This window comes from Schistocerca piceifrons, chromosome X (assembly GCF_021461385.2).
Source record: "Schistocerca piceifrons isolate TAMUIC-IGC-003096 chromosome X, iqSchPice1.1, whole genome shotgun sequence".
NCBI classification, from domain to species: Eukaryota; Metazoa; Arthropoda; class Insecta; order Orthoptera; family Acrididae; genus Schistocerca; species Schistocerca piceifrons.
This window is the reverse complement of record NC_060149.1, coordinates 197,240,106-197,265,293: the sequence shown is the minus strand read 5'-3', so window position 1 is coordinate 197,265,293 and position 25,188 is coordinate 197,240,106. Positions and strand designations below refer to the sequence as shown.

Genomic DNA, 25,188 nt, shown 5'->3' with positions numbered 1-25,188 from the left:
TATACACACACAACTGCAGTCTCAGGCAACTGAAACCACACTGTGAGCAACAGTAGCAGTGCATGATGGAAGTGGGGACCGGGAGGGATAAGGAAGAGGCTGGGGCAGGGAGGGGGAGGGATAGTATGGTGGGGGTGGTGGGCAGTGAAGTGCTGCAGGGTAGACAGAGAGCAGGGGAGAGGTTGGGAGCCACATGCGCAAGTCAGAAAGGCTGGTGTTGGTAGGATGGATCAGTATGGCACAGGCTATGCAGCAGTTGCTGAAATGAAGGGTAGCATGTTTGGTAGCATGTTCAGCAACAATGTGGTCCACTTGTTTCTTGGCCACAGTTTGACAGTAGCCATTCATGCTGACAAACAGCTTATTGGTTGTCATGCCTACACAGAATGCAGCACAGCAGTTGCAGCTTAGCTTGTAGATCGCATGACTGGTTTCACAGGCAGCCCTGCCTTTGAAGGGATAGGTGATGTTAGTGACCGCACTGGAGTAGGTGATGGTGGGAGGATGTATGGAACATGTCTTTCATCTAGGCCTATTACAGGGGACTGAGTCCTGAGGTAAGGGATTGGGCGCAGGGGTTGTGTAATGATGGACAAGTATATTGTGTAGGTTCAGTGGACAATGGAATACAGCTGCGGGAGGAGTGGGTAGGATGGTGGTCAGGACATTTCTCATTTCAGGTAATTGAAACCCTAGCTGAGAATGTAATTCAATTGCTCCAGTCCTGGGTGGTACTGAGTTATGAGGGGAATAATCGTCTGTGGCTGCGGCTGGATGGTGGGACTTTTGGAGGTGGTGGAAGACCAGAAAGATAAGGTATGGGAGATTTGTTTTTGTATAAGGTTGGGAGGATAATTATGGTCAGTGAAGGCTTCAGTGAGACAGTATATTTTGAGGGGGACTGCTCATCACTGCAGATGCGATGACCATGGGTGGCTAGGCTGTACAGAAGGGATTTCTTGGTATGGAACGGGTGGCAGCTGTCAAAGTGGAGGTATTGCTAGTGGTTAATAGGTTTGATATGGATGAGGGTACTGACATAACCATCTTTGAGGTGGAGATCAACATCTAGGAAGGTGGCTTGTTGGATTGAGTAGGACCAAGTGAAGCAGATGGGGGAGAAGTTGTTGAGGTTCTGGAGGAATATGGATAGGGTGTCCTCACCTTCAATAGAGATAGCAAAGATGTCATTAATGAATCTGAACCAAGTGAGGAGTATACGATTCTGCATTTTTAGGGAGGATTCTTCTAGGTGGCCCATGAATAGGTTGGCATAGGATGGTGCCATGCGGGTGCCCATAGCAGTACCTCGGATTTGTTTGTAGGTAACGCCTTCAAAGCAGAAGTAATGGTGGGTGCGGATATAGTTGGTCATGGTGAATAGGAAGGAGGTTGTTGGTTTGGAATCCATTGGACATTGGGAAAGGTAGTGTTCAATAGTGGTAGGGCCATGGGCATTAGGAATGTTAGTGTACAGGGAGTTGGCATCAATAATGACGAGCAGGGCATCATGTGGTAAAGGGGCAGGAACTGTGGAGAGACAGTGGAGGAAATGGTTGCTATCTTTTATATAGGGGGATAGTTTCCGGGTAATAGGTTGAAGGTGTTGGTCTGTGAGAGCATAGATTCTCTCAGTGTGGGCACAGTAACTGGCCACAATGGGGCATCCTGGGTGGTTAGATTTATGGACTTTAGGAAGCATGTAGAAGGTAGGAGGTGAATAGAGAGATGGACTCCAGGGAGGGGTTTTGGGATGGGACTAAGGATTTTAGTAGTGACTGGAGATCCTGCTGGATTACTGGAATGGGGTTACTGTGGCAAGGTTTGTAGGTGGAAGTATCTGACAGCTGGTGGAGTCTTTCCACCAGGTAATCCTAGCAGTTTAAAACAGCAGTGGTGGAGCCTTTGTCAGCAGGTAGGATTACAAGGTAAGGATCAGTTTTTAGATGGTGGACTGCAGTTCTTTCTGTGGATGTAAGGTTACTTTGTATGTTGAGGGACTTGGGTAATGATGGTGAGGCAATGTTCGAGGTTAAGAAATTCCGGAAAGTAAACAGTGGGTGGTTTTGATGGCAATGGGGGTGGATCATAGTTGGATGGAGGAGTGAAGTGAGATAGGCAAGTTGTAAAATTGGTCTTTGGTTGAGTCTGAATGGCAGGGTTGATGGCAAAAAAGTGTTTCCACTGTCAGGACCAGGAGAATGAGATAAGGTCTTTAATAAGTCCTGCATGATTAAATTTGGGAGTGGGAAAAAAGGTGAGGCCTTTGGAAAGGACTGATGTTTCTGTGGGGATAAGGCTTCTGGCAGAAAGGATCATGACTGTATTGTAGGGTCGTTTAAGTTCTGGATTCTGTGTGGTGGTGAGAGGGAGTTTTGGAGGGTGGGGTAAATGTAGTAGATCTGTGAGACAGGGTTTGTCAGCTATGAGGGGATGGGGATGAGGGGGAGGTTTGGAGGTTGTTGAAGAGGTAGTGGGCAGTGGTACTCCAAGGTGGGAATAGGAAGTGGGCAGGGTGGAGAGCTTTTTGAGTTGGTGCTGTGCATGTTCCTGCTGGGCAAAGGTTTCAATGTGTGTTATGGGTTCCAGGAATTTGGGATTGCATAGCAGGAGAATTTTGTGGATGGAGAGAAGGTACTGCAAAGATCAACTGAATTACATTATCCACCAGGGTGCCAATTAGCTCTCATTGTGCTCTGCAATGAGAAATATCCTGCCCACTATCCTCCCCCCCCCCCCCCCCCCCCCCCCACAGTGGTATTCCGCTGTCAACTGAACTTACACAATATAGTCGTCCATCCTTACACAGCCCCTACTCCCAATCCCTTACCTCCTTGCTCATACCCCTGTAATAGTCCTAGATGCAAGACCTGTCCCATACATCCTCCCACCACCACCTACTCCGGTTTGGTCACTAACATCACCTAGCACATCAAAGGCAGGGCTACCTTGGAAATCAGTCATGTGATATACAAGCTAAGCTGCAAACACTGTGCTGCATTCTGCATAGGCATGACAACCAACAAGCTGTCTGTCTGCAGGAATGGCCATCGACAGACTGTGGCCAAGAAACAAGGGGAACTTACCCTGCAATATATCCTACATTGGTGTAACCCTCCTGGTCTCAACCTATGTTAGTCACTGTCTTCCCCCATCCAGCCCCTTCCCCGTTCCCATTCCAGCACTACACAGCCGCCATTCCACCATCACACCCAGTCTTTTTAATTCTCTCCTTTTCCGCTACTTCCCCTCCCCCCTTCCCTCTTCACCTCTTCCCTGCACTCTGTCTAACCTGTAGCACTTCACTGTCCACCAACCCCACCATACAATCCCTCCCCATGCCTGCCCCTCCCCCTCCTCACCCCTACCCATCTGCCACTCCCATCGTGTACTGGTGCTGCTGCTCACAGTGTGGTGTCAGTTGCCTGAGAGTGCAGTTGTGTGTGAGTTGCATTTGTGTGAGTGTGTGTGTGTATGTGTGTCCATTGTTGACAAAGCCCTTAATGGCCAAAAGCTTCAATTGTGAGAGTCCTTTTGTTGTGCCTATCTGTGAGTCAGCATCTCCTCTATATTTTGAGTAGCAGCTAACCTTCAGTTACAGCCTTCAGCAATCTCATTTGCCTCTCTAGTTACACCCGAACCAGCACACCTTCTGGTGCACCCAGTGACTCCTCAAGATGAATCCCTCCTAAATTCAAGCAATAATTTTAGGACAAAACACCTATAACTTCCTTGAGTCTGGACAATGAGATTTTATGCTAAAGAGGATAGCATATTGGAACTGAATGATATTTTAACCTTGGACATAGCAGTGCAATTCAAGTAAAACTGGAGAAAATATTTAGTTGGTATTTGATATGAATGCCTATTCTGCAAGCCAGAGATCTCTCTTCAGTTACCTCTTTCCAAAAGTAAAAAGAAAAAAAAGCATTTGGCCTGAAGTATAGAGAATAATAGGTAGATAAATTTACTCCGGTATAGATTTACTCAGGTGTGGTTAAGGCCGGTATTACACTATCAAATTTCTTTGTCAAAGATTTGATCAAAGATGTGATCCAATATTCTGTCCAATATATTTGACAAAGATCTTTGACGTAGTGCTAGATGGGGTATTATACTGTCATCAAATTTTTCGTCAAAGTTCAAGATGGCTGACAACAACTTGTTATTAACCGCAGCAGTTCTACGTACTCCAATTGCATTGTGTACACATGCGGAAAAGAAGTGGGGGAAAAAATGGAACCATACATACGAGGTTGACAGTCTTAAAAGTCCTGGGATTACAACTTGATAATAAATTCAGTTGGGAGGAGCGCACCACAGAACTGCAGAAAGGCCTTAACAAATCTGTATTTGCAATTCGAGTGTTAGCAGACATAGGCAACATAAAAATGAAAAAGCTTGCATACTTTCATTCCATAATGTCATATGGGATAATATTTTGGGGTAAATCTTGAAGTCAAACAAAAGTTTTCAAGGTTCAAAAGCGTGTAATACATATTATTTGTGGAGTAAATTCACGGACCTCCTGCAGAAACCTCTTCAAAGAACTGGGTATACTAACTACTGCCTCTCAGTATATTTACTTCTTAATGAAATTTGCCGTAAATAATATATCTCTTTTTCTAACAAACAACTCAGTTCATACATACAATACCAGGAACAAAAATGATCTGCACAAGGACTTAAAAACACTTACTTTAGTTCAAAAAGGGGTCCACTACTCAGGAACACTCATCTTCCATAATTTGCCAGGAAACATAAAAAATTTAGTTAGAAATAAAGATCAGTTTAAAAGGAGCCTGAAAGACTTACTACTGGCCAACTCCTTCTACTCCATTGGCGAAATTTTTAATAGAAACAAATGATGTATTGTATTCATTCATACTATTAGTATCGTTATTTCAGCTTAAAAAAAATCGACATGTTCCACATCCACGAGGATCTCCTCAGCACGGACCTATGGAGCGAAAAACTAATCTAATCTGGGTGAAGCCGTGGGTTTTACGACGACACGATAAAAGCATTCAACAAAACTTGTTACGTGAGCTTACAGTGGAAGACGTCAAGTCGTACATCAATTACTTAAGAATGGATGAGCATACATTTCTGTATGTGCTCAATGAAGTGTATCCTCATATCACAAAGCACAATATTCACTTAAGAACTGCTACATCTTCAGAAGACAGGCTCATTATAACACTCCGATTCCTTGTTACAGGAGAGGGTTATGTTAGGTTAGGTTAGGTTAGGTTAGGTCAGGTTAGGTCTCCAGTCTTCTTAATCTATTTTTGTATTCAGGGTGCCTCACATTGTAAAGCGCCTCATCAGCTTCAGACATCTCTATTAATTTTGTAGTTGTCGGCATACACCAATTGTATTTACCGGCAATGGTTATAAAAACACTACAGACGACAGAACGCTGCAGCGATGCTAGCGCTCCATGTGGTAACATGTCACATAGCAGTGAACAGAAGACAAGCGGTTTCTTTGATCAAATATACAGCGAGGCCCTAGATTTGATCAAATATTGGACGACATTTGACAAAGTCCCTATTACACTATCAAATATCTTTGACAAAGATATTGGACAAAGATTTTGGACAAAGAAATTTGATAGTGTAATACCGGCCTAAGCGCCATCAGTTTATCTGCATAATCACAAGATTGTTTTCATACTAGTTCTGGTCAAAAACAGTACTCAAACAAAATTCTGAACTCTTCTGGTCTCTTCATAAGGCCAAATGTAAATAATCTCTACAACCAGTCAAAAAATTGAGAAATATTTCCTGAAAATATTTCTGAAGTCTGGAGATACCAAATTGCTAAATTTGGGAGAGGAGCAAGACAAGTTGTTGTATGTGTCATAAATTATTCAATGGGTGGAACAACTAATATTCTTGGCTGAGGTAGGGGGTATAGTGCGGTGTGGACATAGGAGCGGAAGGGTTGTGGGACACACACACACACACACACACACACACACACACACACACACACACACACAAAGAGAGAGGGAATAGGTTGGGAAATAACATAAGTGTGTGAAACATTTAAGTGGCTGCAGCAAAGTAACTGGGACCTACACAGGAAGTTAAGAGCACTGCAAGAAGACCATTAGGAAAAACACTGTGAAAACTGTATAACAGGATGAAGTAAAGCTCTACTCAGGATCAACCTGCTACCCAATTGCAGAGCATACTGCTCAGCATAATTTGGTGAAATTCAGTGGCTTCACAACTTGTGCTACTTGGATATTTACCTTACCTCAACACCACATTATTTCAATTGTACATTCAAGAACTGTTCCTGAAACATATCATTTGTTAACACAATCTCCTTTGCCTGAATCTCTGCTGATTTCCATCCCCTGTTTGTCCATATCCCTCTTCTGGTCCCACTCTACTCATCACTCTCACACCAACTTCCTAATCATCAGATGGTCTGTTTCATGATTTCCCCCATACTGTTTTCTCTGTGTTTCTCCTAGCAGTCCTCTGCCTTTGATTTCCCTAACTCTGATCTGAATGGTTGAAGAAATTACTGAGTTTATGTACCAATATTCAGTGAAAAAAAAATGATATGGATATAATAGAGGGAAACATTCCACGTGGGAAAAATATATCTAAAAACAAAGATGATGTGACTTACCAAACGAAAGCGCTGGCAGGTTGATAGACACACAAACTGTGTCTATCGACCTGCCAGCACTTTCGTTTGGTAATTCACATCATCTTTGTTTATATATATGAGGTTTCTGTAAATGAACCATTTCTGATATTCATATTTGCTTTAGTTTGTGCACCAAGATGTGAAAATTTAAAAAAAGCTCTTGTACTATATATGAAGTCTTCACAGTTTGTCAGCTGAGTAGTGTCATCATATTGTAGCACGAGATGACGATGCTTCTTGGCTGACAACCCATGAAGACTTCATATATGAAATTCACCAAGAAAGCCTGCACTCACATATAACCCTTGCACTATATCTCATCACTTGAGCTTTATATTTTTGCCTCATAGTGAATATCATACGCCTATGACTTTAAATTGTCATTGAATAGAAGCAGATGAAATGAAAGTGTTACCTTATATGATGTGTCTAACTTAAAGATTAGTCTATGTTTCTAATTAAATCTACTTTTGAAGTATCTCATGCCTGCAACTTGAATATTCATCAAGTGTCTGCATGCTTCTTTTGTTTACATTACAAATTATGTTGCTAATGGCTGGGACAGTGTAACAATGTAAAACATACGCATTCAGTGCATTAAAATGAATTAGCTTTCAAAACATTATTTTAGTGCTATCACAACTATGTGTGATTCATTTTAGTATATCATATGAACTTGCTATTGGCTCACTAACACATTGAGCTTAGGCTGGTTGTCTCTGAAGTTTTTTTCGATTTTTGATACTTCATTTAATAAAGCACTGGGTTCAACAATCATTTCTTAAGTATAGCATCCACAAGAAACACAGAAATGCGAAGATATACAGAATTTGGGATTGTCCTCTGATATATTCATTCATATGTGAACAATAGCTGACAAAATCACCAAATCTTGTTAGTTTGATGAACTTTACAGAGATGAATAGGAACGTGCTTTTACCACTGACTCCAGTGTTTTCTTTTATTTTTCATTGCTTGATGAAAAAGTAGAAAAATTTAAAAAAAAATCTCTAGTCCATCAAAAAAGTGTGAACTAGTCTATCAGTAAAAAAGCAGTATATACACTAGTGAGCAGAAACATTAAGCCCACCTGTATAATGGCTTGTTTGCCTGTTGGCTGGATGGTTGATTTGAGGAAGGAGACCAAACAGGGAGGTCATCAGTTCCATTGGATTAGGGAAGGAGGTGGAAGGAAGTCAGCCATGAACTTTCAAGGGAACCATCCTGGCATTTGCCTGAAGCAATTTAGGGAAATCATGGAAAACCTAAATCAGAATGGCCAGATGTGGATCTGAACCATCATGCTCCTAAATGTGAGTCCAGTGTGCTAACCACTGCACAACCTCACTTGGTTTGTTTATATATCTTTGGAATGAAATACATCACTGATTCTGCATATCAGGGATCCAACAATTTGTTGGTAGGTTTTTGGAGGTATGTGACATTAGTTGTCTATGCACAGATCATGCAATTCACATAAATAATGAACAACTGATGCATGTATGTGGTGATGGTGCCTGATAACAACACTGATAGGGTCTGTAGGATTTACATCAGGCAAATTTGGTCACCAAGACATCAATGTGAGCTCACTATAATGCTCCTCAAACCACTGCAGCAAAGTTACATCTGGGAAGGCATCAAGCATGAAGGTATTTAGGTGGTTCACAGCTGTCAGTCTGTCTTCAGTTACTACCACAGGTGCCATGCAAGTGCAGGAGAATGTCTCCCATAGCATAATACTGCTCTCACCAGCCTGTGTCTGTGATGAGCTGCATGTTTCAAGCTGCTGTTCATCTTGATGATGGCATTTGTGGAGATGACCATTGACCTAGTATAGCAAAAATGTGAGTCACCGAAAGGGCTGACATGTTTCCACTGGTTGATGGTCAAATTTCAATTGTCCCATGTCCATTGCAATCATAATTGATGATGTTGTTGGGTCAACATGTGAGCAATTCGGGTTGGTCTGCTGTGGAGCTACATATTCAACAATCTACAATAACTATGTGCTCTGGAAATCCAGCATTGTGCTCTTTGTGCAGAGATGCCACAGATCATCATCTATCCTACTTTACAGAGCAGACAAGCCTCTGAACTGCATGTTCTGTGAAGAGCTGTGAACATCCAACCATTTAGTACCTAGTGGTAGTTTCACTGTCCTTCTACCTCTTTCTGTAGATATTCACAACGTAGCACTTGAACATTCTACCAGCTTCACTGTTTTTGAGATACTCATTCACAGGGTTTGCATAATAATAATAATCTGCCCTTTGTCAAAGTCACATATCTCAATGGATTTCCCCATTTGTAGCCCATATCTTATCTATGGTAACCCCTGTCGATATCTGCTCCACTTACATACTTTTGCTACAGGTTAATATGCCTGTTATGCCACCAGATGGCATCCATTGTCACAGTGGGCAGTGGTCATAATTTGTTGGCTGATCTGTGTAAAAGGGCAAATGAAAAGAGTACTGGAAACTGGGTATATTGTTTGTATTTACTACAGCTCCATAAATAGAGGTACATAAAGGTTTTTTTTAAAAAAAATGAGAAAAGGAAGATTAGCATTTAAACATAAATGAAATGAAATATGACGTAGTAAGAATCATTTATAATGTTAGAATAACAGAAAACCTACCATAGAATAAATAATGGCAAAGAATAACAAGAGGCCAGATTTAATAAGAACAGGAAGCTTTTAGTCCACAAAGGAACAGCATGTGTATAGAGTTTAACATTTAATAAGGTTTATCATATGACCAAAGTTAGGCATATCAACTGTGTTCTGGTATTGTTAATACTTGTTTGTTTTATTTACACATGTTGTGACCAGTTAAAAATTCAGTACAAGAAGTGGGCGATAATAGTATCTACGAGAAAGTTGTATTAACAAGCAAGTACTGAAAAGTGGATGCTGTCACATACTAGTTTCCAGGCAAAATCATACCTGGAATTATTGGAACAGTTGTTGATGTAAGCCTTTAGCATGTTATATGATAGTGGAATACGAGGAAAATAAAACCAAAATGATGTACTTTGCAAGGGGAAGAAACATAGTTGTATATGACTACAATATCAACAAGTCACAATTGGAATCAGTTAACTCACACAATAGATGGGAGTAACAGTCCGTAGGTACACTGAATGGAATGATCACATAGCTAAAGCAGATGGCAGACTGTGGTTCATTGGTAGGGCACTGAGGAAATGCAGTCTATCTACAAAGGAGATTACTTGCAATGCCAATGTTGCTAGAATATTGCTTAAGTGTGTGGGACCTATATCATACAGGACTAAAACAATGTATTGAAAGTATATGAAGAAGGGCAGCACATTGTGGTCACAGGTTTGTTAGGCTCATGGGAGAGTGTTATGGAGATGTTGTAAAATCTGAACTGGCATACACTTTAAGAGAGATGTGAACAATTCTGTGAAAGCCAACTTACAAACTTTCTAAAAACAGCTCAGGTGAGGAAGCTAGGAATATACAACAAACACCTTTGTAGCCCTTCCATAGGAATCTTGAAGACAAAATTAGACTAATAGCAGAGAGCACTAAGGTCTTCAGGCAATTATTCTTCTCAAGCTCCATATGCTAATGGAATGGGAAGTGGCATGCTAAATGTCTCAATAGTAAGTACCCACCGCCATGCATTTAAGAGTGGTTTGCAGAGTATAGGTGTAGATGCAGTGTCACAATATTCAGATAGCATTTGATAAATACATGGGATTTCATGACTTTTTTATCAGATGCCATTTATGGATAGATGCTTCCATGAGTAAAAAAGAAAAATTGTAGACACTATCATTTCTTTTATCAAGGTTCTGCACAGATATTGCATCTCATAAAAACAAAAATTAGTAACCAACACAGTTATGACAGTGCCAAATGAAAGACAAATACCAAGACTCTTTATAATTAGAAATGCGTAGTTTTGGTACTAGAGAGAAATAAGATGCACAGTACCTTTGTGTGTCGATCAATAAGCCAATTTAATTCAAAATCTTCATCATCATCACCAAAGGGATTTATCAGCTGCTCTGCAACCTAGAATTGGTCAATTTACAAAAGTTGATAGATAATCATATATAATGACAATTATTATTGTGTTTAGGAAAATTTTGAAGAATTAAGTGGTGAAAAAGATAGATAGATAGATAGGTAGATTTGAAGTGGTGTAAGGATGACTGGTAGCATCTTAGAGCACTGTACTGGGATTACCTAAAGTTATGAATACTGTAAGAAGGTACTCCATGATGACACACAGGGTTTACACTCATCGTAAAATTTCTGAACAAAACAGTGCAAGCAGACATTGTCACCTTTGGAAGCCCTCTGTCTGCTGTAACAGCCAACTATTTTAACATATAATTAGCTGTGCCCAGCTTGCATTGCAATGCCTCTTTCTCTTACTAAGTATATACACATATACAAAGCAGAGACAATTACAGTGTAAAAAATATATGAAAGACAATGACTATTGTGCTTAAAATTAAATTTAAAAAAGTTTTTGCAAGTGCTTTGGGATATACAATATTTTTCGTTTTTCTGTTTTCTGAAAAAACAAATAAATGTGTGGCTGACCCATCTGTGAGCATTCATACAGGGTTAGATTAGGTTCATATAAAAGATTACTCTCTAGCATCTTACTCATGCAGAACTAGACTGACAGAAAAAAACTGCAACACCAAAAACTAATTGATGTGGTGTAATCAAATTTTGAGAATACATTTGTCTATGTAATGTATTTAAGTGATTAAAATTGAGGAATTGTGGTTAACATAAGTGTGAAACTAATGCAAATGTGAAATACTGGTATATTAATAATCAGTGTAACTGCCAGAATGTTGTACGCATTTTGGTGTAGAGGTGCTGGATGTCAGTTTGTGGAATGGAGTTCCATGACTGTTGCACTTGATTGGTCAATATAGGGGCAGTCATCGTTTGATGATATCCAATATGTGCTCGATTGGAGACAGATCTGGGGATTGAGCAGGCCAAAGGAAAAAGTCAACACTCTGTAGAGCACATTGGGTTATGACAGCGGTATGTGGGAAAGTGAGATCCTGTTGGAAAACACCCCCTGGAATGGTGTTCACGGATGGCAGCACAACAGGTTGAATCACCAGACTGATGTGCAAATTTGCAGACAGGATGTGTGGGGTAACCATAAAAGTGCTCCTGCTGTCATACAAAATTACACTCCAGACCATAACTCAAGGTTTAGGTCCAATATGCCTAGCACACAAACAGATTGGCTGCAGGGTCTCAACTGGGCTCCTTATAACCAACACACAGCCATCACTGGCACCAAGGCAGAACCAGCATTCATTGGAAAACCCAACAGACCTCCACCCTGCCCTCCAATGAGCTCTTACTTGACATCACTGAAGTCATAAATGGCAGTGGCTTAGTGTCAGTGGAACACATGGCCTTGAAGTAACCACTTTATAACAGTTCTTTGTGTCACTGTTGTACCAACTGCTGCTCAAATTGCTGCTGCAGAAGAAGTATGATGTGCCAGAGCCATATGCCAAACATGATGGTCTTCTCTCTTGGTAGTGTGTGTGGCCATCCAGTGCCTGGTCTTTTTGTGACCGTACATTTTCATGACCACCACTGCCAGCATCCATGCACAGTGGCTACATTTCTGTTAAGTCTCTCTGGAATATCACAGAAGGAACATCCAGCTTATTGTAGCCCTATTTTACAGACTTATTCAAACTCAGTGAGGTGCTGATAATGATATCTTTGTTATCTTAAAGACACTATTGTCTACCATTGACTCACCACATCCAGTCTCAAAGGTAACTCTTATGCTAATGGTGCAAAATTTGAACAGACAACATCTTTCAGACGTAGAAACACACCTACCAACTTTCATTTATGTCACACAACTCCTTCTTGGTGTTTCAGTTTTTTGTCAGTGTAAGATGGGATAGGAGGAGTTGTTACATATATCAAGATATAAGACAAGGAAAAAAATATTCAAATAAGTATATTTTGTAGTGATCTGCACACAGCAAAGTGTGCTTGTGTAGTAATACTGGAAAATGGTTCACTTTTAATTGTAACTGATAAAGATCAGCACAGGGAAATTTTCAGCTGTTTATTAGGAATCTGGATTCCTTACTATGCTATCTGTTACACATCAGCAAGCAGTTAATAGTCTGTGGTGACTTCAGTGTAGATTTTTTAAAAGCCTTCTGATAGGGAAAATGAACAGGAAATCCTGTTTGGATCCCACAATTTGATTTCAGTAATTATCTTTCCAACATGGCTAGATAAAAACAATAGGAACCTAACTGGTAATGTTTTTTTTGGTGAAGCTCAAAGCAAGAAAATAACTGTTCACCCAGTAACAAATGAGTTCTCTGATTGTGATGCACAGTTAGTTAGGATAGATAACATAGTGCCTTACAGTATGGATACTCCTCAGTGGAAATCAATTAGAATAATTAATGACCACAAGACAGATGTTTTTAAGGATAATTTACAGGAGATGATCTGGGATGAAATTTATAAAGAGCCAAATGCTGGAATAAAATTTAACCTATTCCACAATAAATTCATATCACTATCTGCAAACAGCTTTCTGCATAAGCTAATCAGAAAGGACATTAAACAGACATGTAAAAAACCCATGGGTCATTAGAGGGATTAAAGTATCTTGTGAAAAGAAAAGGGAAATATGTATCTGTTGGCCAGAACAAATAAAGATCCTACAGAAATCACACACTATAGAAGCTACTCAAAATTATGGAGAAAAGTTATTAAAAATCAAAGAACATGCACATAATGTCAGAAATCAGTAACTCTGACAACAAACTTAGGGCTATATAGAACATAGTGAAATGAGGGACATGACAATGAGCCACAGAAGAGGATACCATCATTGTTGAAATGAATGGAAGGCCCATAAACAATGAACCACAGGTAGCATATCTATTCAATGATTACTTCTTAAATATGGTGGAAAGTATACGGACAAACAGATGAAGAGAAAAATCATAACAGTATGTTGAAAAAGTAACTCTCATAAAATTCAGTCATTTTGAAATTAAGACAGTCATATATCCTCTCAAAAATAAAATCTCATCTGGTTTTGATGGTGTTTCCAATAGAGTAATAAAGATTTGTTCCCATATAATAAGGCCTGCCTTATTTGAAATACATAATGTGTCACTAACTCAAGGCATTTTTCCAGAGAAACTGAAACATGCCATTGTCAAACAAACCCCTACTTAAGAAAGGTGATAGGAGAGATACCAATAACTACTGACCTGTTTCACTGCTGATATTATTTTCTAAAATATTTGGGAAGGTGGTGTATTCTACAACAGTATTTCAATATAGTAACAGTAATATTCTCAGCAAATGATAGTTTGGGTTTCAGAAGAGTTGACCTACTCAGAATGTCATTTGCATGTTCAGTTACCAAATTTTACAAGCATTAAATAATAAACCAGTACTTGTTGGAATTTTCTGTGACATATCTAAGGAATATGACTGTGTGAATTACAATATTCTCATATATAAACTGAGATTTTGTGGGGTTGATGGTACAGCCAACCAATGGATAATGTAATATCCAACCAAAATTTTGCAGGAAGTTTTACTTGTAATTCAGTTATTGTAGTCTGGGGACATTATACTGACTGGGGAAACTTCACAATGTGGTTTTCCAAGGCTCAATCTTAGGTCCACTCTGGTTCCTCACGTATGTAAACAATCATCCATCTAATACAATATAATCAGAATTAGTTCTTCCTGTACGTTACACTAGCGTTCTAATCAATCCAAGCAAACATACAGCAACAGAAGAAATGGGAAACAATATTCTTAAAAGTATCAAAGATTTGTTTTTGGCAAACTGTCTCACCCTTAATTTTAAAAAGACACAACGAATCAGTTCTGAAAATCTAGGTACTACACCAATTGCAAGTGTAACACATGGTGAGGAAATCATAAATAGGGTAGAAACTTCAAATTTTTTGGTGTCCATATTGATGAGAATTTAAACTGGAAAAACACATTTTGGAACTCTTGAAACAACTTAGTTCAAACACATTAGTACTTAGAATCACTGCAAATCTTGGGGAGAGACAAATCAGAAAGTTGACATATTTTACATATTTTTGTTCAATAATGTCATATTGAATAATGTTCTGGGGTAACTCATCTTTAAGAAAGAGTCATCATTACTCAAAAATGTGCTGTAAGAATAATATGTGGTGTTCACCCATGATCATCTTGGAGACGTATGTTTAATGAGTTGGGCATTCTGACCACTGCTTCACAGCATATTTATTCCCACATGTTCAAAAGGAACAATGACATACATAAATGCAATATCAAAAGGAAAAATTGCTGAACAAACTGAAAAAGTTTCTCCATGAGTACTTCTTATATTCTCTAGACGAATTTCTATTATTGCAATGTGTGAAAGGTGGTGGGTACAAAATAATAACTTGCTTCTGAATATTTAATTTTTTTAAAAATGTTATAAATGTTCAGCATGTAGCCATATTTAAAAATCAATTTGTAATGTGAATATAAAATGACTCATTCCACACAATTGATCTGTGGAACATGAAATCAACTAACTAACTGACTGACTGACTATGTGGAAAAGCATGTATTTTCCAGATTTAATCCACATACTTGATGCAATTTGCCTGCAGCTTAATTTGATGTGCATATGTTGCATGTATTTCATGTATATTTAACATATTTCACATATGTTTATACACATATTTCATCCATATCTCTAGCAAATTTTGTCCTGTGGTGTCATTTAAATCCTGAGGAAATTTGTGATTCTATCAGTAACTGATTGTTGTTTCGAGAAAGTGACTTTCACTGGCAATGTTCTGATTCTCTGCTCCACTGTTTTACACTGTGCTACTTTAGGGAGGATGTTAAATTTGTCTATGGTATTGAGCCATGTGGCATGACTGTTGGTTCTGAAACATGCTGGCAACATTATTGGATTGCTGCAATGCTCATTCTCAAGTTGTGGTCTATGCACTAAGCAATTCAAATAAGAGACAGGCAGTGCTTAGTAATTTTATAGTATTCCAGACAATTAACTGCCAAAATGAAATAACAACAATTTTTTTGGACGTTTCTACATGTCTCATCCACACCCAACCCCTAATATTAGTAAGGGTATCTTATTATCACATTATTTTTATGCAAATAATGAGTCATGTATATACCAAATCTGGTTGAAATTGCTTCATATGTTCCTGAGTTATGCTTTCATGCCATCCTTTTTCACCCCAAAACCTCAGCTATAGGGGTGCTAGGGTGGTCATGCTGTCACAGTAAATATTTCCAGATAGCTAGTGATATATGTCCCAATTTTTGGTAGAAATTCCTTCAGGCCTTATAGAGATATGTCAATGTGTCACTGTATTTGCACCCCACTCCTACCCCCAACTCTAGGGGTGAAATGTCTGTGTAGTTGCCACCAATAATTCTAGTGGCCCCAAAAACTATGGACTTGACACTAATATTGGTTATTATTGAATATTTTTACATGTCATGTCTTCTCACCCCCTCAACAAAAGGATATTACGAGCAAAAAATTTTTATACAAATAGCCGTGCATACACAAAATTTGATTGAAACTGTTCCAGATGTTCCTGAGTTAAGTTTCTATGTTACCCCTTTCCATCCCCATCCCTACAGTTGGTATGTGGTTTTACCCTCTCGGAAACTTTTGCAGGCATGTGTGCAACAACTAACCAAAGTTTCATCTCAGTCAGATGAATGGTGTAGTAATGCATAGAACATGAACAAATAAATATTCATTTTTACATATTAGCATCTGAAGTGAAAGCACTACAGTCAGAAGTCTTAAAACCCTCCTTCTGGCAGTGCATGGATAATACAGTTGTACTGTGTCCGTATGATATGGAAACATTACTTGTTTCATAAGCATCTAAATTCACTCCATTCAAAAATTCATTTTATGGTGCAGGCAGAAAAACATGGCACATTACCCATCATGGACATTTTGGTAGGAAGGAAAGCTGCTGGAACATATTGTGTATTGTAAACCAGCTCAAAATATCTATATTTTGAAGCTTAGAGTTATAACTAGCTTTATGGCATGTTGGTACAATGTACACTTATTTCAGATAACACATGTTGTTTCCAGTCTTGACAACCTGTTGTGTGAGCTTTAGCATCTGTGGTTGATTTTCCAATAGAACTGGTACTCAGAGAAACAATTTCATCTTGTATTTTGGCCAAGTCTAGTCTGGTTCTGGAAAAATTATAAAGAAATGGGGGAATCCTTTATTGTCACCATAGCCGGCTGTCATTCTTGATGAATAGGAAGAATACTCAACATACACAACATTATCTGTCTTTTTCCACGTACAAAAACTGAGGATTTTACTGGAATCCCTCATAGGAAATCTTGGCTTTAAGAATGAAACAAGCACTGCCAGTCATTAAATTTATGACACCCTGAAGAAGATATATAACAAATGTCAAATTAACACAATGTATACTGTATGCTTGGAAATGCAAATAATTGGCATTTCAGGGTAATTGTGCAAAGTAGGTAGGTGTAACCTCAGCTACATTCTGTATATAAAGAAAGATTACACTGTGGATTTCTCATTCAGAAATCATATTCGAATGTCAATGATCATGTTATGTCATGTATGAGAAGGAGAAAGGTCTCCCCACACATCTGAGAATTTGACAGTGGTAAGACTGTGGACTATTAGTAGTACAGTTTATTGTTCCACAATACTGCTGTTCCCGTCTGTCAGGATCTCATGACTGTCATGTGAATATGTAATTGACAGATTTGGGAGACCCACCTTGGGACTCATTGCCACGTCAGAGATCAGATGAAAAATGCCCAAGAGGATGGAGATATTGTGTAGTCAAAAGTGTGAGATTGTGTACAGCCTAATTGTGCCTCAAGTTAGGAAATGGTTTAATTTGCCTCAAAACAAGTATCCACATGGGCAGTCCATACGCTGACATCTGGAATCCCACAGACTGTCAGTACATTGACTGTCACAGCCGTTTCCCTCAAAGCAGTGACAGAGTGAGGCCCATTGACAGTGGCGCACCCACAGACCACACTGGATGTAGGAAATGCTACCGTGTCACCTTTTCAGAAGGTGAGTTCCAGTTCCAAGTACATGATCTTGCCTGATGTATCCACATGTGGAGACTCCAAGGAGAACACACGTTGCTGTACTGCAGCTGTCACCATCATACAGACCTAGTTTTATAGTGATGCGGTCACATTTGGTGCATGTAGCCAGTAAACTGGACATCAGATACTACACTTCTTATGTGTTAAGGCTGACAGCTGACAACTGACAGCTGTGCCACGTCTTTGAGGTCTCCATGTCATTATGTTTCAACAAGTTAACCTGATGTGCCTATGCTGTTCTGACCTAACTCCAATACAATGGGTGTTTGTTGCCCCAACCAGGATGTTATCCTGATCACTCCCTCACTGAAAACGTCTGCTCATGGGCTGCCGAGACACTTGTGTGCCACCAGCCAATATAGTTATGGGGTCTTGCATAGAGCTGAATCAGTATGAAATGATGTATCCATATATGTCATCCAAGGTCAGGTTTACTCTGTGACCAGTCAGGTTAAAGCCATCATTGCTACCCAGGTAGTCATTCTGTGTAGAAAATTTTAACCTCCGTATACCCTCAAATTGACTACATATTTGATCCTGTATTCTTCCTACTATGCTGTATAGGCACAATAAGTAAAACTTCATTATTTGCTATTCTTTCTAGTATTGGAATTTTAATGGCTGGCAGTGTACAAGATTCTGTGGCAGTGTGGCAAGACATGTATTGACCAGACATCTCATACACAGTAAAAGACTGTTGCAATAAACACCATCATCATACATACCTTAACCAGATAGGTAATGCTGTTGTCACAGACAACTGTCTCACTTACTCAGTTTTGTCCTACTAGGGCTCAATTATAACTGAGGTGGTACACATTTCCACAACAAGTCGAATTCATCAACAGGTATTCTCCATTCCAACACAATTCAGAACTCAGCACTGTTCTTTTTACCGTCAGCTTTTGAGAAGTTGGACATAAATTTCTGATGGTAGACCCACTGCAGCATAGTGAAGGACCCATGTAGTAACCAAATTTGGCTTGACTCCTGGCCACAGAAATGTCTGGCAACAGCACTGGCTACCCTTCATATGCATAAAAGGCATGTGGTCCAGATGGCAAAGATCGAGGAACTTCTTCTTCTCCTGATGTATGGGGTCAATGTTCATTATCGATATCTCTTGCATATTTGGTCTGACATTTCTGGCTGCCATACACTGCTGTATCTCTTCTCTTACTATCTGGAGAAAGTGAGAAGTGAGGTCATGACAGTTCTACAACTTCCAAAGGGACCACATTTAGAACTCAGTTGTACTTATTTAATCTGATTCTTTTTCTATCATGTGTCCTCAATGCACTGGAATTGCTTGACAAACTTTTTGTTGTTGTGTCATTCTTTACCAGAAGAGCTTGGTACAAGTGGTCTGTGTGTCCTTTTATCAGATGTGAGACTTTTGTCAGATTCTGTCATATTCAGATTTACTATGTTGCAAAGGACCAAAACATCCTCTTTGTACAAGTGTATCATTTCATCATGACAATGAGTGCTGTTCTTCAGCGTTTCCTCTGCTAAGCAGACGTGATATTTGTTGTCACCAAATGTTTTGTTTAATATGTCCTCAAATTTTTTCCAGGTTTTGAGGTTCTCTTCACTGTTTTTGAACCACTGCTGGGCTGCACCATCTCAGTAAAAGTACACATTTGACAAACACATATTTTCAGCCATTTTGTCGGGCCATGACCAGCATTTCACATAAACACCAATAGATGCCTAATGTGCAGTTGACTTACTACTTGTTTGAAATATATTTGTCTGCTGAGTATATGGACTGTGGAAATAATGAAGTGCTTGTATTCCTGTTTCTGTCCATGCCTAATCGGAGCCATAGTGTATAATCTGAATTTCCATCAAAGAGAAAGGTTGGTTCTCAGTTTTAAAGAATATAACACCAGATCTAATTTTGGAATTAGTTTTATGTATGTAATTGATTTTCTAATTTATTTTAACTTGTCCTAGTTAGTATCTTATGTTATAGGGTGAAATCAGTAATTGTTTCATAAGTTAAATTCTGTTGTTGACTTATAAAGAAATATAAATTCTGTAGTAATTTGGAGGAACAACTAATAGTATTCTTAAAGGATTTATTTGGCTCTATTTGAAAACATGTTAGCAAAGCCATCCTTAGTTAATTCAAAAGTAATTAACAGTTTTGTCAACAGTATTGTTTGCATAACGATATCTGTTAATTTCATCATGTAAACAAATAATTCAGCCTAACCCTTGTAGTAGAAGAAACTGTTAAAAAGAATGAATTTTTTGATGTATTCCTTTAATTTAATGAGTTAAGTTTTAATTGTAATTTTTGTAAATTAAACATCACACAATGTGTAGTCTCAGTGCCTATTATTGTGCTGATATACACTCCTGGAAATTGAAATAAGAACACCGTGAATTCATTGTCCCAGGAAGGGGAAACTTTATTGACACATTCCTGGGGTCAGATACATCACATGATCACACTGACAGAACCACAGGCACATAGACACAGGCAACAGAGCACGCACAATGTCGGCACTAGTACAGTGTATATCCACCTTTCGCAGCAATGCAGGCTGCTATTCTCCCATGGAGACGATCGTAGAGATGCTGGATGTAGTCCTGTGGAACGGCTTGCCATGCCATTTCCACCTGGCGCCTCAGTTGGACCAGCGTTCGTGCTGGACGTGCAGACCGCGTGAGACGACGCTTCATCCAGTCCCAAACATGCTCCATGGGGGACAGATCCGGAGATCTTGCTGGCCAGGGTAGTTGACTTACACCTTCTAGAGCACGTTGGGTGGCACGGGATACATGCGGACGTGCATTGTCCTGTTGGAACAGCAAGTTCCCTTGCCGGTCTAGGAATGGTAGAACGATGGGTTTCATGACGGTTTGGATGTACCGTGCACTATTCAGTGTCCCCTCGACGATCACCAGTGATGTACGGCCAGTGTAGGAGATCGCTCCCCACACCATGATGCCGGGTGTTGGCCCTGTGTGCCTCGGTCGTATGCAGTCCTGATTGTGGCGCTCACCTGCATGGCGCCAAACACGCATACGACCATCATTGGCTCCAAGGCAGAAGCGACTCTCATCGCTGAAGACGACACATCTCCATTCGTCCCTCCATTCACGCCTGTCGCGACACCACTGGAGGCGGGCTACACGATGTTGGGGCGTGAGCGGAAGACGGCCTAACGGTGTGCGGGACCGTAGCCCAGCTTCATGGAGACGGTTGCGAATGGTCCTCGCCGATACCCCAGGAGCAACAGTGTCCCTAATTTGCTGGGAAGTGGCGGTGCGGTCCCCTACGGCACTGCGTAGAATCCTACGGTCTTGGCGTGCATCCGTGCGTCGCTGCGGTCCGGTCCCAGGTCGACGGGCACGTGCACCTTCCGCCGACCACTGGCGACAACATCAATGTACTGTGGAGACCTCACGCCCCACGTGTTGAGCAATTCGGCGGTACGTCCACCCGGCCTCCCGCATGCCTACTATACGCCCTCGCTCAAAGTCCGTCAACTGCACATACGGTTCACGTCCACGCTGTCGCGGCATGCTACCAGTGCTAAAGACTGCGATGGAGCTCCGTATGCCACGGCAAACTGGCTGACACTGACGGCGGCGGTGTACAAATGCTGCGCAGCTAGCGCCATTCGACGGCCAACACCGCGGTTCCTGGTGTGTCCGCTGTGCCGTGCGTGTGATAATTGCTTGTACAGCCCTCTCGCAGTGTCCGGAGCAAGTATGGTGGGTCTGACACACCGGTGTCAATGTGTTCTTTTTTCCATTTCCAGGAGTGTATAAGGGGCCAATTTTTGGTCTTGAGACAGTCAGTCCATGGACGATTTTCAGACAAGGAACCTGTGCTAGTTAGAACAACAACAGTGCATCAACTTAACCATGAAATAAGTGTGATAAAATAATGGCAGCCTCTGTTAAATTTATTTGAAAGATTATGAACTGTGTGGTTAGGTTGTTTCTGCTCATAGATATTCAACAGAAAAGTATTGTAGCAATATGTTGATGTCTGCCTGCTAACTATTAATGAGTTAAACAATAGTGCACTGGCGATATGGCTGTGTATTATTGGGGGAGGGGGGGGGGGTTGTGAACAGTGAAGGTAAAGAACTGTTAAACACTAATGTGTACCTGTCGGCTACATCATTTAAAGTAGTCAGTGTTGATCTTCCATCCCCCCCCCCCCCCCCCCCATTTTTCGGCCAGTGTAGCAATGCAGTATGTCAATATTGAGGACAATCAATGAAGAAATAAAACAGGCCAAAGTCACAATCACCTCTGCTGAAATTTCTGCACAACATTTTACATAGATATAACCACCACCCAGCTGTCCACACAAATGAATAGCCACTGCCAAACTGTGGTCAAGAAGAAACTTGACCATCCAGCAGCAGAACATGTTGCTGAGTAGAACATGATATATTTCAATGGCTACTTCAATATCTGTACCATTTGTTTACTTCCCCACAACACTATCTCTTCTGAACTATGTAGACAAGAGTTGTTCTTGTATCACATCCTTCATTCATTTAATCCTTCTGGTCTCAATCTCTGCTGGGTCCCAGCACAACACCAACATCAAACCTGCTGAGGGTCCCTAACTTCATTCACATCCTGCATCAACACCTTCTTTCCCAAAACAGAAATGAAACTGAGGATGAGCTTAACGTAACTTCAGACCATGTAATAAATGAAGTGAAATGATTAAGCTACATTAGAAGCCAAATAATGCATGGCAGATGAAGCAAGGAGGACAATTACACAAACTAGCTCAGGACAAGAAAGTGCTTTTGCCAAAATAAGTTCACTACTATCAAACAAGGATCTTAATTTGAGAAAGAAATTTCTGAAAATGTATATCTTGAGAACAGAATGGCACATAACAGCATCACAGACTGTAGGACGGTGGGAAAATAAGAGAACTGAAGTATGTTACAGAATGCACAAAATGTTACAGAATGATGCTAAAAATTAATTGCTGTTACAAGGTAAGAAATGATGTGGTTCTCCATTAAATTGTTAGAGGCTGGATTATGCGGAAAATATATGAAGGGAGAAGGTGATAGGACATGCCTTGAAACATCAGGGAATAATTTTTACAGTACCCGAGAGAGCAGTAGAGAGCCAAAATTGCAGAGGAATCCAGAGATTCCAAAATGTGCAGCAATCAGCAGCAAAAGCAGTCTGTGGTAATGATTTATTTAATAAGTTTAGCATGAGAAGAAAGCAGGAAATCAAAATTTTATATATCATTGTTCATGAAGATCGGATTTTGTGATGAGCAGACAAATGTATTCTCAAGGTCAAAATGGAGATGTAATACACATTTCATTTTGACCACATATGTGATAGTCACCAATGAGATAATGAACATCCACAACTAACATGCATTTCTGTAATAATAATAATAATAGTAAAAGCTAATGTAGTTCAGCACTCTTGTAATTTTTCTTATCTCTGTACTGGTAAAACCTACAGACTGCATCATTATCTCATGCTGAAGATAATTTATTTTTTTAAATTCCAGTGTTTCAGTTTTTTCCAATTGTGAAAAATTTATGAATATTCTTTTAAATAAAACTTTACAGTAACATAACAAAATATTAAATCTGAAGTATCATATATCACCTTTAACAGACCCATGAAGAAGAAAAACTGTAGTATGGTGAACACTGGAATATAAATATCAATTTCCATTTGTAAGGGCTTCTTTGCATCACCAACATATTGCCTCCCAACCAAGGCCGCAAGGAAAAATGAATATGTGGCAATAGTGACAACCTGACACATAAATAATAAAATAACAATTAATGGGATTCTTTAATGCCTTGTACACATAATGCATTTTATGTTCTACAAACATGTCATGTCAGAGCTGGAAGGAACAGCAATTAATTAAATTTTATTTTCTTGGGAAATATAAAATATTAACTTAGAGATTAAACACACATGGAAAAAATGAATTCATTAATGATAGTTCATAAAATCAAAGAAAGGCCATTACTCCACTTCATTCAAAGTCTGCTTTGCCCAAAGACAACTGCTGTTCACATATAATTATGCAAGAACTATTGAAATGATATATATAGAAATGATAAATGTTGCATTTTATTGAGGCTAATAATAAAGATCAGTTTCAGATGAACTGCAGCTTACACATTTACCATACACATTATAAAAATATTTTTCACGTAAGCTTTGAATCTTTATCTAGTATACACTACAGAGTTCTATAAATTGGTACATGGAACTATAACAGTAAGCAGATACAAAGCAGGAAATTATAGATATATTCAGATGCAATAAAAATTAAAAACACATTCTTAGCTGGTCCTCCTCCAAAATACTTGTATTCAATGATTTAAGAGTCTTGTTAATAAAATGACAAGTAAAAATGTTGATCATACATAGGCCTCTGTTCTAATAGCATGTAGACAACTAATGGTGTAGTAAAATAAATATAAAGTTAATAGTAGATTATAAACCATTAGCTATTTAATCCAATTTAAAAGGCAGCAGTTTTTTTTAAAGCACTAAGTTTTCCTGCCCCATTTACTGTTTTAATTTCAGCTTGTGTAAGGCCTAATGGTACATAGTACTTCAGTGATAGTTAATTGTTACTACTGTGCACATAATTAGTTTGACTCTTGCTTCATTTTATTAATGTACACCTTGACACATTCCACATCCATGAAGGTTCCCTTTTGTGAGGGTATCTGAAGAAAATGATGAATAAGTCAGTATTGATAATTTTGGAAACAGTTAGGCACAACAAGTGCTGTATCAATGTAAGAGGTACAGAGGTGAGCAAGTGTGTTGAGGCTTAACACAGTTCACTTCTACCAGCATCGTGCCATCATAATGTGCCTGTGCTTAATATGCAAAGGATTGCACCATAGTCAAAGAGTGACATTAAATATTAATATAACTTTTCCAAAATTTCTCAGTGTATGCTTAAGTATGTTAATGCTAACATTGTAAAGTCTCAGAATGATCAAATGAATATGTTAGGCAAAATATATAGTCTTAGGTAAAAAAAAGTGGTGCTGAATAATAGAACTAAAAAGCTAAAAACTGATCAGTGTATGCAAAAGAATGTCACAATTAAATGTTACTGGATCAGAGCAATATTTTATTGGCATTTTTAGAAAAAATTGAAGCTACTAAATATTAGACTCATATAGCTGAAAATTTGTGTGTAGCCTCACGTTCGTGTAATAACATTAAATATGTGACACCAATAAGCTACCTCTATCAGATTTCATGTTATCCACCAAAAAACCAAATTTGGAATGAAACTATATTTATTCATGGT

The 25,188-nt window shown here is 39.3% G+C and overlaps 1 protein-coding gene across 3 annotated transcripts in view; it reads right to left on the bottom strand.

Moving 5' to 3' along the window:
* The window catches only part of LOC124721565, a 640,226-nt gene that overhangs the window by 158,870 nt on the left and 456,168 nt on the right, over positions 1-25,188 (bottom strand). For all 3 annotated transcript variants that reach the window (XM_047246603.1, XM_047246605.1, XM_047246604.1), the window contains 2 exons: positions 23,502-23,654; positions 10,646-10,726 (listed from right to left, as the gene is read on the bottom strand). In XM_047246603.1, the coding sequence (XP_047102559.1) occupies positions 10,646-10,726; positions 23,502-23,654 (234 nt within the window). The remainder of the gene's footprint in view (positions 1-10,645; positions 10,727-23,501; positions 23,655-25,188) is intronic.